The 14,156-nt window shown below is 43.7% G+C and overlaps 1 protein-coding gene across 1 annotated transcript in view; it reads left to right on the top strand.

Moving 5' to 3' along the window:
- Positions 1-14,156, top strand: part of LOC129828771 (lutropin-choriogonadotropic hormone receptor-like) — a 41,061-nt gene extending 26,905 nt beyond the window's left edge. The window contains exons 10-15 of the mRNA XM_055889967.1: positions 4,475-4,663; positions 7,018-7,083; positions 7,239-7,463; positions 7,792-7,903; positions 8,923-9,180; positions 12,123-14,156. Coding sequence (XP_055745942.1) covers positions 4,475-4,663; positions 7,018-7,083; positions 7,239-7,463; positions 7,792-7,903; positions 8,923-9,180; positions 12,123-12,683 — 1,411 coding nt within the window. The 3' untranslated portion in view covers positions 12,684-14,156. The remainder of the gene's footprint in view (positions 1-4,474; positions 4,664-7,017; positions 7,084-7,238; positions 7,464-7,791; positions 7,904-8,922; positions 9,181-12,122) is intronic.

Below are 14,156 nucleotides of genomic sequence, written 5' to 3' on the forward strand. Positions count from 1 at the left end.
ATCCCAGAAAAGGCCAATCTGCAGGTCGCAAAATTGAGCTGGAAGAAATGGCAGCAGTTTTACGGTCTCCTAACCAATTGTGCTATTATGTGGTTTTTTGTAACTTATTTTTTACATAATGTTTCTGCAACCGTATCTTACGGCAGAAAAGAGCTTCTGATATCAGGACAGCGATCACTCACCTCGGATTAGACAAAGATTTTTTTCTTCAACAAGCAAGACACACAAGACATTCTCCAAATACCCGACAGGGCCAATATCCCCGTTATTTGCAAGAGGAAGCGACGCAGGTACAGAAGACAAAGAGCCGGATGCCTGTTCAGGACCCGGAAAAGGCGAGTGGGAAAGCTTCCGTTACCGTCAATACTACTCGCCAACGTGCAATCATTAGACAATAAACTAGACGAGGTACGATCACGAATATCCTACCAACGGGACATCAAAAACTGTAATATCCTATGTATCACGGAGTCGTGGCTGAATGACGACATGCATATTCAGCTAGCGGGATATACACCGCACCGGCAAGATAGAGCAGCACACCTGTTGTTTACGAAGCATGTGACAAATAAAAATGTATTTTATTTGTGTGTCCAGTGGGATTCTTCCTGCCACACTGATGTCTGTGCATATTTGTAAACAACAGCTGGTGCACGAAATCTAAGGAAGTCTCTAGATTTTGCTCCCCTGAAGTAGAGTATATTGTGATTGCAGGCCACACTACTTGTCTAGAGTTCATCTATACTTTCCGTGGCTGTTTATTTACCACCATTGACAGACGCTGGCATTAAGCCCACACTCAGTCAGCTGTATAAGCAAACAGGAAACCACTCACCCAGAGGCAGCGCTCCTAGTGGCCGGAGACTTTAATGCAGGGAAACTTAAATCAGTTCTACCAAATTTCTATCAACATGTTAAATGTGCAACCAGAGGAAAAAAATTATAGATCACCTGTACTCCACACACAGAGATGCACACGTACAAAGCTCTCCCTCGCCCTCCATTTGGTAAATCTGACCACAACTCTATCCTCCTGATTCCTGCTTACAAGCTAAAATTAAAGCAGGAAACACAAGTGACTCGGTCTCTAAAAAAGTTGTCAGATGAAGCAGATGCTAAACTACAGGACTGTTTTTCTATCACAGACTGGAACATGTTCCGTGATTCTTCCGATGGCATTGAGGAGTACACCACATCAGTCACTGGCTTTATCAATAAGTGCATCGAGGACGTCGTCCCCACAGTGACTGTACGTACATGTCGTCCCCACAGTGACTGTACGTACATACCCCAACCAGAAGCCATGGATTACAGGAAACATTCGCACTGAGCTAAAGGGTAGAGCTGCCTCTCAAGGTGCGGGACTCTAACCCGGAAGCTTACAAGAAATCCTGCTATGCCCTGCAACGAACCATCAAACAGGCAAAGCATCAATACAGGGCTAAGATTGAATCATTCTACACCGGCTCCGACGCTCGTCTTACGTGGCAGGGCTTGCAAACTATTACAGACTACAAAGGGAAGCACAGCCGCGAGCTGCCCAGTGACACGAGCCTACCAGATGAGCTAAATCACTTATATGTTCGCTTCGAGGCAAGCAAAACTGAGGCATGCATGAGAGCATCAGCTGTTCCGGACGAATGCATGATCACGCTCTCCGTAGCCGACGTCAGTAAGACATTTAAACAGGTCAACATACACAAGGCTGCGGGGCCAGACGGATTACCAGGACGTGTGCTCCGGGCATGTACTGACCAACTGGCAGGTGTCTTCACTGACATTTTCAATATGTCCTTGATTGAGTCTGTAATACCAACATGTTTCAAGCAGACCCCCATAGTCCCTGTGCCCAAGAACACAAAGGCAACCTGTCTAAATGACTACAGACATGTAGCACTCATGTCCGTAGCTATGAAGTGCTTTGAGAGGTTGGGAATGGCTCACATCAACACCATTATCACAGAAACCCTAGACCCACTCCATATTGCATACCGCCCAAACAGATCCGCAGATGATGCAATCTCTATTGCACTCCACACTACCCTTTCCCACCTGGTCAAAAGGAATACCTATGTGGGAATGCTATTAATTTACTACAGCTCGGAGTTCAACACCATAGTACCCTCAAAGCTCATCACTAAGCTAAGGATCCTGGGACTAAACACCTCCCTCTGCAACTGGACCCTGGACTTCCTGACGGGCCGCCCCCAGGTGGTGAGGGTAGGTAGCAACACATATGCCATGCTGATCCTCAACACTGGAGCTCCCCAGGGGTGCGTGCTCAGTCCCCTCCTGTACTCCCTGTTCACCCACAACTGCATGGCCAGGCACGACTCCAACACCATCATTAAGTTTGCAGACGACACAACAGTGGTAGGCCTGATCACCGACAATGACGAGACAGCCTATAGGGAGGAGACCTGGCTGGGTGGTGGCAGAATAACAACCTATCCCTCAACGTAACCAAGACTAAGGAGATGATTGTGGACTACAGGAAAAGGAGGACCGAGCACACCCCCATTCTCATCGACAGGGCTGTAGTGGAGCAGGTTGAGAGCTTAAAGTTCCTTGGTGTCCACATCAACAACAAACTAGAATGGTCCAAACACACCAAGACAGTCGTGAAAAGGGCACGACAAAGCCTATTCCCCCTCAGGAAACTAAAAAGATTTGGCATGGGTCCTGAGATCTTCAAAAGGTTCTACAGCTGCAACATCGAGAGTATCCTGACTGGTTGCATCACTGCCTGGTACGGCAATTGCTCGGCCTCTGACCGCAAGGCACTACAGAGGGTAGTGCATACGGCCCAGTACATCACTGGGGCTAAGCTGCTTGCCATCCAGGACCTCTACACCAGGCGGTGTCAGAGGAAGGCCCTAAAAATTGTCAAAGACCCCAGCCACAGACTGTTCTCTCTACTACCGCATGGCAAGCGGTACCGGAGTGCCAAGTCTAGAACAAAAAGGCTTCTCAACAGTTTTTACCCCCAAGCCATAAGACGCCTGAACAGGTAATCAAATGGCTACCCGGACTATTTGCATTGTGTGCCCCCCCAACCCCTCTTTTTACGCTGCTGCTACTCTCTGTTTATCATATATGCATAGTCACTTTAACTATACATTCATGTACATACTACCTCAATTGGGCCAACCAACCAGTGCTCCCGCACATTGGCTAACCGGGCTATCTGCATTGTGTCCCACCCACCACTGCCAACCCCTCTTTTACGCTACTGCTACTCTCTGTTCATCATATTTGCATAGTCACTTTAACCATACCTACATGTACATACTGCCTCAATAAGCCTGACTAACAGGTGTCTGTATGTAGCCTCGCTACTTTTATAGCCTGTCTTTTTACTGTTGTTTTATTTCTTTACCTACCTATTGTTCACCTAATACCTTTTTTGCACTATTGGTTAGAGCCTGTAAGTAAGCATTTCACTAAGGTCTACACCGGTTGTATTTGACGCACGTGACAAATAAACTTTTATTTGAATGATAACAAAAGGAACACAGCTGGCGCTGGGGAAATGTAACCACTCAAACTCCTGAACAGATCAGCTTTAATATTGCAGATATACTGAACACAAATATAAATGCAACATGTAAAGTGTTGGTCCCATGTTTCATGAGCTGAAATAAATGATCTCCGAATATTTTCCATATGCACAAAATGTCAGAAACCGTCTCAGGGAAGCTCATCTGCATGCTCATCATCCTCACCAGGATCTTGACCCGACTTCAGTGGGCAAATGGTCACTGTGACCAACAGATGCATATCTGTATTCCCAGTTATGTGAAATTCATAGGTTGGGGCCTAATGAATTTATTTCAATTGACAGATTTTCTCATATGAACTATAACTCTTTGAAATCGTTGCATGTTGCGTTTATATTTTTGTTCAGTGTATATACACAATTTGGAGGCCAGGTCTCCTTCTGTATTTGTTAGATTGTAATGGTATGTTGTCTAGTCTTGTTGTATTGTTTGTTTGCATCCTGCTTGACATTGTTAAAAACAAAAGAGTGTAAAAGTTTAAGGTGAAAGTTCAGGGTTAGGTCTCGGGGGTAGGTAGCCCGAGCGGGTAAGGAGTTGGGCCTGTAGCCGAAAGGTCGCCTTCTGGATTCCCGGGCTAGGCGCTTGGGAAAAAAGGGAGAAATTGATCTGGCAACTGGAGAGCTGCTGGGTTCATATCCTAATAATAATCCCCTACCATTGGGCTCTTGAGCAAGGCCTTTAACCACACAACATGCTCTCCATCCAGGGGTGCTGCACGGCAGCTTTACCCTGTGCAACTCTCAACTGTGTGTCTGTGAGATGTGTGGGAGGGGTTGAGAAATGAAGAGATCAGAAGATGATTTTCCATTGTTCACTGTAACTATGGACAATAAAGTTATATTGTAACAGGTAGGAAAAAATGTTTCAACATTTGACTTAGGTGTTTCCTGTATCTTCTTGTGTGTGTTGCCCAGTGACGTCTCCTCCACAGCTCTCGACACACTCCCCCGTCGAGGCTTGGAACATTTAAAGGTCCTGATTGCCCGTTCTACCCCGTACCTGAAGACTCTACCTCCTCTGGAAAGCCTCCTAGAGCTGGAGGTGGCAGAGATCACTTACCCCAGCCATTGCTGTGCCTTCCACACCTGGCGACGCAAAGACAAGTAGGTACACATGCATAAATATTTCTAAAACTAAAAGCATTGTATTTGGGACAAATCATTCACTAAACCCTAAACCTCAACTAAATATTGTAATAAATCATGTGAAAATTTAGCAAGTTGGGGTGACCAAACTGCTTGGAGTGTAAACTGTCATGGTCAAAACATGTTGATACACCAGTAGCTAAAATGGGGAGAAAGTGGAGGATGGATTGAGTTCATCACTACCAGTTATTGTAAGAAGTGTTGACATGCTGAATGCACCGAGGTGTCTGTCAAAACTACTAGCACACAGCTCAGACACCCATGCATACCCCACAAGACATGCCACCAAAGGTCTCTTCACAATCCCCAAGTCAAGAACGGACTATGGGAGGTGCACAGTACTACATAGAGCCATGGTTACATGGAACTCTTTTCAACATCAGCTAACTGATGCAAGCAGTAGAATCAGATTTTTAAAAACATTTTAAAAAACACCTTATGGAACAGTGGGGACTGAAGAGACACACACAGGCACACATACACATGATAAGACAGGCACGTACACATGGATGTTGTATTGTAATTACAGTGAAGTCGGAAGTTTACGTACACCTTAGCCAAATACATTTAAACTCAGTTTTTCACAATTCCTGACATTTAATACTAGTAAACATTCCCTGTCATAGGTCAGTTAGGATCACCAGTTTTTTTTAAGAAATGTCAGAATAATAGTAGAAAGAATGATTTATTTCAGCTTTTATTTATTTTGTCACATTCCCAGTGGGTCAGAAGTTTACATACACTCAATTAGTATTTGGTAGCATTGCCTGTATTTTTTTTAACTTGGGTAAAACGTTTTGGGTAGCCTTCCGTAAGCTTCCCACAATAAGTTGGGTGAATTTTGGCCCATTCCTCCTGACAGAGCTGGTGTAACTGAATCAGGTTTGTAGGCCTCCTTGCTCGCACACGCTTTTTCAGTTCTGCCAACAAATTTTCTATAGGATTGAGGTCAGGGCTTTGTGATGGCCACTCCAATACCTTGACTTTGTTGTCCTTAATCCATTTTGCCACAACTTTGGAAGTATGCTTGGGGTCATTGTCCATTTGGAAGACCCATTTGCGACCAAGCTTCAATTTCCTGACTGATGTCTTGAGATGTTGCTTCAATATATCCACATAACTTTGCCCCCTCATGATGCCATCTATTTTGTGAAGTGCACCAGTCCCTCCTGCAGCAAAGCACCCCCACAACATGATGCTGCCACCCCTGTGCTTCACGGTTGGGATGGTGTTCTTCGGCTTGCAAGCCTCCCCCTTTTTCCTCCAAACATAACGATGGTCATTATGGCTAAACAATTCTATTTTTGTTTCATCAGACCAGAGGACATTTCTCCAAAAAGTACGATCTTTGTCCCCATGTGCAGTTGCAAACCGTAGTCTGGCTTTTTTTATGGCAGTTTTGGAGCAGTGGCTTCTTCCTTTCTGAGCGGTATAGATACTTTTGTACCCGTTTCCTCCAGCATCTTCACAAGGTCCTTTGTCTCTAGGAGACAGAATGCGTCTCCTACCTGAGCGGTTTGACGGCTGCGTGGTCCCATGGTGTTTATACTTGCGTACTATTGTTTGTACAGATGAACGTGGTACCTTCAGGCGTTTGGAAATTGCTCCCAAGGATGAACCAGACTTGTGGAGGTCTACATTTTCTTTCTGAGGTCTCGGCTGATTTCTTTTGATTTTCCCATGATGTCAAGGAAAGAGGCACTGAGCTTGAAGGTTGGCCTTGGAATACATCCACAGGTACACCTCCAAATGACTCAAATTATGTCAATTAGCCTATCAGAAGCTTCTAAAGCCATGACATAATTTTCTGGAATTTTCCAAGTTGTTTAAAGGCACAGTCAACTTAGTGTATGTGAACTTCTGACCCACTGGAATTGTAAAACAGTGTATGATGCCTGAAATAATCTGTCTGTTAACAATTGTTGGAAAAAGTACCTGTGTCATGCACAAAGTAGATGTCCTAAAGGACTTGCCAAAACTATAGTTTGTTAACAAGAAATGTGTGGAGTGGTGGAAAAACGAGTTTTAATAAACTTCCGATTTCAACTGTATGTGATAGTGGAGTAGTGGCCTGAGGGAACACAATAAATGTATTGGGTAAAGTGGTAGGAAATGTAATGTCATGTAATATTTTAAATTGTATATAGCTGCCTTATTAATGTTGCTGGACCTCAGGAAGAGTAGCTGCTGCCGTGGCAGTAGCTAATGCGGATCCTTAATAAATACAAATACACATAGGTGCTCATCACAGGTACACACAAAGGTTGACACTCAATGGTCTACTCTAACCTTTTCTCTTTATCCATCCAAAGGGAAAAAGTTGTCCATGCACTCTCTCCGAACCTCAAAAGGTTGTGCGATGACGATGATGAAATCATGTAAGACAATATTTCCACTATGTATCAGGGGAAAGTTCTGTCATCAGGCTTTCAAAATGTTTTTCCCTTGATTGCCCATTTTCTTTTTGGGGGGGCGGTCTCTACCTCTACACCTAACGTTGAGAAAATCCATGTTGTCTTCCCCTTTTCTACAGGGACCACTCAGCAGACATTGTGACAGACCTGTACGACATCAACCTCCAATACCCAGACCTGCAGCTGAGCCTGTGTCCTGGACCCTTCCAGTGCACCCCGGAGTCCGACGCTTTCAACCCCTGTGAGGACCTGCTGGGGTACTCCTTCCTCCGCTCAGTCACCTGGCTCATCACTGTATTTGCTGTGGCCGGGAACATGGCCGTGCTGGTCGTACTGATCATCAGGTGAAGGGAGAGAAAGAGATTTAGGATTAACTAGAGTCATCAATGTCATAGACTTGCATGTCTCTGGACAAGTGTGCTGATAATGCCAACCATCTTTGTCAGGGATAGATTCCAAAACAATTGAATTGGAATGAATGGATCGTAATCGATTTAATTCTATAGGAAAGAATGTGCTCAACTCTTATCGTCTTGCTTAAACTGACAGTGTGTGGTCTACTAAGAAATGTTGCTTGAATAAGAAAAATATAATTAAAACAATGCTTTAGTTGCAACTTATATTCAAGTAATTGAATTTCTTTTTTACATTTTTGATCATTCTGCTCACCAGCCACCAGAAGCTCAATGTCTCTCGGTTCCTGATCTGTAACCTGGCCTTCGCAGACCTCTGCATGGGGATCTACCTCCTCCTCATTGCAGCCATGGACTACCACTCACGCAAGGTACGTAGCCCAAAGGCTTAGAGAGGTATATCATAAGGTCACTGGTTCAAGTCTCAAGTTGGGCTATGAAAAGGTGGAGACTGAACTGGCTTCTGTAGGGCTGCTCTTTTCAGTTCAGTACATTACTGCAAACGACCTACCAATGAACCCTTGAGCAAGGCACGACTTAACCCCTAAACTTCTCCAAGGGGGCTGCACTGCGACTGACCCTGTAATGCTTGCTTTCCAATGTTTTTATTTCTGTAATGACCCTTTCCTATTTGGACACTAAAGTTGTATTGTATTTTATTGTAGGAGTTCTAGTCTATATCCAATAATAAAGTTGCATTTTATTGTAGAAGTTCTAGTCCATATCTAATAATAAAGTTGTATTGTAGGAGTTCTAGTCCATATCCAATAATAAAGTTGTATTGTAGGAGTTCTAGTCCATATCCAATAATAAAGTTGTATTGTAGGAGTTCTAGTCCATATCCAATAATAAAGTTGTGTTGTAGGAGTTCTAGTCCATATCCAATAATAGTTGTATTTTATTGTAGGAGTTCTAGTCCATTTCCAATAATAAAAGTTGTATTGTAAGAGTTGTAATCCATATCCAATAATAAAGTTGTGTTGTAGGAGTTCTAGTCCATATCCAAAAACAAAGTTGTATTGTATTGTAGGAGTTCTAGTCTATATCCAATAATAAAGTTCTATTGTTTGTAGGAGTTGTAGTCCATATCCAATAATAAAGTTGTATTGTAGGAGTTCTAGTCCATATCCAATAATAAAGTTGTATTGTAGGAATTCTAGTCCATATCCAATAATAAAGTTGTATTGTAGGAGTTCTAGTCCATATCCAATAATAAAGTTGTATTGTAGGAGTTCTAGTCCATATCCAATAATAAAGTTGTATTGTAGGAGTTCTAGTCCATATCCAATAATAAAGTTGTATTGTAAGAGTTCTAGTCCATATCCAATAATAAAGTTGTATTGTAGGAGTTCTATTCCATATCTAATAATAAAGTTCTATTATATTGTAGGAATACTACAACCACGCCACGTTCTGGCAGACGGGTGCGGGCTGTGGCGTGGCGGGGTTCCTGACGGTGTTCGCCAGCGAGCTGTCCGTCTACACACTGACCATGATAACTTTAGAGCGGTGGCACACCATCACCAACGCCATGCACAAGAACAAGAGGCTGCGGCTGAGGCATGTGGTAGCCATGATGGCTGGGGGGTGGGGCTTCTCCCTATTGGCCGCTCTGCTTCCTGTCCTCGGGGTCAGCAGCTACACTAAGGTCAGCAGAATTTGTAAATATACGTTGAACAAAAATATAAACTCAACATGTAAAGTGTTGGTCCCATGTTTCATGAGCTGAAATAAAAGATCCCACACATTCTCCATATGCACAAGAAGCTTATTTCTCTCAAAATGTGTGCACAAATCTGTTTACATCACTGTTACTTCACATTTCTCCTTTGCCAAGATAATCCATCCACCTGACATGTGTGGCATATCAAGAAGCTGATTAAACAGCACGATCATTACACACTTTGTGCTGGGGACAATAAAAGGCCACTCTAAACTGTGCAGTTTTGTCATACAACACAATGCCACAGATGTGTCAAGTTTTGAGGGAGCATGCAATTGGCATGCTGACTGCAGGAATGTCCACCAGAGCTGTTTCCAGATAATTTTATGTTCATTTCTCTACCATAAGCCACCTCCATTTTCTCTACCACTTCCAACCGGGCTCACAACCGCAGACCATGCGTATTGCATCGTGTGGGCAAGAAGTTTGCTGTTGGCGGTGGGGTTATGGTATGGGAAGGCATAAGCTACGGACAACAAACACAATTGTGTTTTATCAATGGCAATTTGAATGCACAGAGATACTGTGACGAGATCCTGAGGCCCATTGTCCTGCCATTACCTCATGTTTCAGCATGATAATGCCTGGCCCAATGTCGCATGGATCTGTACATATAACATGGAATCTAAAAATGGCCTAGTTTTTCCATGGCTTGCATACTCACCAGACCCGTCCCCCATTGAGCATGTTTGGGATGCTCTCGTTCAACGTCTACGACAGCGTCTTCCAGTTCCGCCAATATCCAGCAACTCTGCACAGCCATTGAAGAGTGGGACAACATTGCACAGGCCACAATCAACAGCCTGATCAACTCTATGCAAAGGACATGTGTCGCGCTGCATGAGGCAAATGGTGTTCACACCAGATACTGACTGGTTTTCTGATCCACACCCCTAACTTTTTTTTAAGGTATCTGTGACCAACAGATGCATATTTGTATTCCCAGTCATGTGGAATCCCTAGATTAGGGAGTAATGATTTCATTTCAACTAACTGATTTCCTTATATGAACTGCAACTCAGTAAAATCTTAGAAATTGTTGCATGCTGCGTTTATAATTTTATATTAAGTTGCGTTTATGTTCAATATATATATATATATTTTTTTTTAAATATATATGTATTTTTTAATAAATATATATATATACACTGCTCAAAAAAATAAAGGGAACACTTAAACAACACAATGTAACTCCAAGTCAATCACACTTCTATGAAATCAAACTGTCCACTTAGGAAGCAACACTGATTGACAATACATTTCACATGCTGTTGTGCAAATGGAATAGACAAAAAGGTGGAAATTATAGGCAATTAGCAAGACACCCCCAAAAAAGGAGTGATTCTGCAGGTGGTGACCACAGACCACTTCTCAGTTCCTATGCTTCCTGGCTGATGTTTTGGTCACTTTTGAATGCTGGCGGTGCTCTCACTCTAGTGGTAGCATGAGACGGAGTCTACAACCCACACAGGTGGCTCAGGTAGTGCAGTTCATCCAGGATGCAAGGAGGTGCACTGCCAGAGCCCTGCAAAATGACCTCCAGCAGGCCACAAATGTGCATGTGTCAGCATATTGTCTCACAAGGGGTCTGAGGATCTCATCTCGGTACCTAATGGCAGTCAGGCTACCTCTGGCGAGCACATGGAGGGCTGTGCGGCCCCACAAAGAAATGCCACCACACACCATGACTGACCTACCGCCCAACCGGTCATGCTGGAGGATGTTGCAGGCAGCAGAACGTTCTCCACGGCATCTCCAGACTCCGTCATGTCTGTCACATGTGCTCATGTGCTCAGTGTGAACCTGCTTTCATCTGTGAAGAGCACAGGGCGCCAGTGGCGAATTTGCCAATATTGGTGTTCTCTGGCAAATGCCAAACGTCCTGCACAGTGCTGGGCTGTAAGCACAACTCCCACCTGTGGACGTCGGGCCCTCATACCACCCTCATGGAGTCTGTTTCTGACAGTTTGAGCAGACACATGCACATTTGTGGCCTGCTGGAGGTCATTTTGCAGGGCTCTGACAGTGCACCTCCTGGCACAAAGGCGGAGGTAGCGGTCCTGCTGCTGGGTTGTTGCCCTCCTACGGCCTCCTCCAAGTCTCCTGATGTACTGGCCTGTCTCCTGGTAGCGCCTCCATGCTCTGGACACTATGCTGACAGACACAGCAAACCTTTTTGCCACAGCTCGCATTGATGTGCCATCCTGGATGAAATGCACTACCTGAGCCACTTGTGTGGGTTGTAGACTCCGTCTCATGCTACCACTAGAGTGAGAGCACCGCCAGCATTCAAAAGTGACCAAAACATCAGCCAGGAAGCATAGGAACTGAGAAGTGGTCTGTGGTCACCACCTGCAGAATCACTCCTTTTTTGGGGGTGTCTTGCTAATTGCCTATAATTTCCACCTTTTTGTCTATTCCATTTGCACAACAGCATGTGAAATTTATTGTCAATCAGTGTTTTCACAGAAGTCAGTGATTTCACAGAAGTGTGATTGACTTGGAGTTACATTGTGTTGTTTAAGTGTTCCCTTTATTTTTTTGAGCAGTGTATATAACAATTTAGGGCCTGTATTAACAAAGGGCCGGTTACCAGAAACAGATTAAGCCTAGTCCTAGACTATACAGCACTTTCCGTCTCCATTGAACATGCTTTTTAGACCAGGACAAGGCTTAATCTGTGATGCTTTTTGTAAACCTGGACCCGTATTCAAACATTCACTTTACACAGAACATATACTGTAGTAGATGAACATTCACAGCCTTTTTATTTCTGCTGTAAAATAACTTCATGACAATTGCTGATGTAAAACGGGCTTTATACATTTACTTGATTGATTGACTTTCTTTGATATTTTATCCTCCAGGTGTCAATCTGCCTGCCCATGGACATCGAGTCCCTAGCCTCCCAGGTGTATGTTGTAGCACTCCTCCTCCTCAACGTCACTGCCTTTTTCATCATCTGCTACTGCTACGTACGCATCTACCTGTCCATCCACAACCCCGACCTAGCAATCCGTCACGGTGACTCCAAGATCGCCAAGCGCATGGCCGTCCTAATCTTCACCGACTTTATCTGCATGGCACCCATCTCCTTCTTCGGCATCTCGGCGGCCCTCCGCATGCCCCTCATCACCGTCTCCCACTCCAAGATCCTGCTCGTCCTCTTCTACCCAATCAACTCCCTCTGTAACCCCTTCCTCTACACCATATTTACTCGATCGTTTCGGAAGGATATACGTTTGTTGTTGAGTCGCTGTAGTTTTTGCCATGCCAGAGCGGAGTTCTACAGGGCTCAGAACCTGGAAGCACATAATATACCGCCTAAGGGTAGTACTACGTCCCCCAGAAAACAGCCTTTCAGGTTCTACACCTACCACATCAAGATGCAAGGATGCTCTCTCTGCAAGGGAGGAGGAGCAACATGACTAGTCTCAGTAAATCAGAACTGTGGGTAAAATCACATTTTAAGCCAATGGTTGAATGACAACGAAAACAATTGTCTGTAAAAAAATAAATATACAGAACCAGTCAAGTTTGGACAAACCTACTCATTCAAGGGTTTTTATTTTTTCTATTTTCCACATTGTAGAATAATATTGAAGACATCAAAACAATGAAATAACACTTATGGAATCACATAGTAACCCCAAAAGTAGCCACCCTTTGCCTTGATGACAGCTTTGAACACTCTTGGCATTCTTTCAACCAGCTTCATGAGGTAGTCACCTGGAATGCTTTTCCAACAGTCTTGAAGGAGTTCCCATATATGCTGAGCACTTGTTGGCTACTTTTCCTTTTGCGGTCCAACTTATCCCCAACCATCTCAATTGGGTTGAGGTCAAGTCATCTGATTCAGCACTCCATCACTCTCCTTCTTGGTCAAATAGTCCTTACACAGCCTGGAGGTGTGTTTTGGGTCATTGTCCTGTTGAAAAACAAGTAATAGTCCCACTAAGCGCAAACCAGATAGGATGGCGTATCGCTGCAGAATGCTGTGGTAACTATGCTGGTTAAGTGTGCCTTGAATTCTAAATAAATCACTGACAGTGTCAGCAGCAAAGCACCTCCACACCATCACACCCCCTCCGCACTGCTTCATGGTGGGAACCACACATACAGAGATAATCCTTTCACCTACTCTGCGTCTCACAAAGACACGGCGGTTGGAACTAAAAATCTCAAATTTGGACTGATCAGACCAAAGGACAGATTTCCACCAGTCTAATGTCCATTGCTCGTGTTTCTTGGCCCAAGCATGTCTCTTCTTCTTATTGGTGTCCTTTAGTAGTGGTTTCTTTTCAGCAATTCGACCATGAAGGCCTGATTCACACAGTCTCCTCTGAACAGTTGATGTTGAGATGTGTCTGTTACTTGAACTCTGAAGCATTTAACTGAGCTGTAATTTCTGAGGCTGGTAAACTCTAATGAACTTATGTTGATTTTTGCGACTGCACTTGAAGAAACTTTCAAAGTTCTTGAAATTTTCCATATTGACTGACCTTTATGTCTTCATGTAATGATGGACTGTCATTTCTCTTTGCTTATTTGAGCTGTTCTTGACATAATATAGACTCTAGTCTATTACCAAATAGGGTTATATTCTGTGTACCAATCTTACATTGTCACAACACAACTGATTGGCTCAAACGCAATTAAGGAAAGAAATTCCACAAATGAACCTAAGGGACACCTGTTAATTGAAATGCATTCCAAGTGACTACCTCATGAAGCTGGTTGAGAGAATGCCAAGCGTGTGCAAAGCTGTCAAAGGCAAAGGGTGGCTACTTTGAAGAATCTCAAATATATTTTGATTTGTTTAACACTTTTTTGGTTATTACATGATTCCATACGTTATTTCATAGTTGAGGTAGTCACTTATTATACAATGTAGAAAATAG

This window comes from Salvelinus fontinalis, chromosome 30 (genome assembly GCF_029448725.1).
Source record: "Salvelinus fontinalis isolate EN_2023a chromosome 30, ASM2944872v1, whole genome shotgun sequence".
Taxonomy (NCBI): Eukaryota; Metazoa; Chordata; class Actinopteri; order Salmoniformes; family Salmonidae; genus Salvelinus; species Salvelinus fontinalis.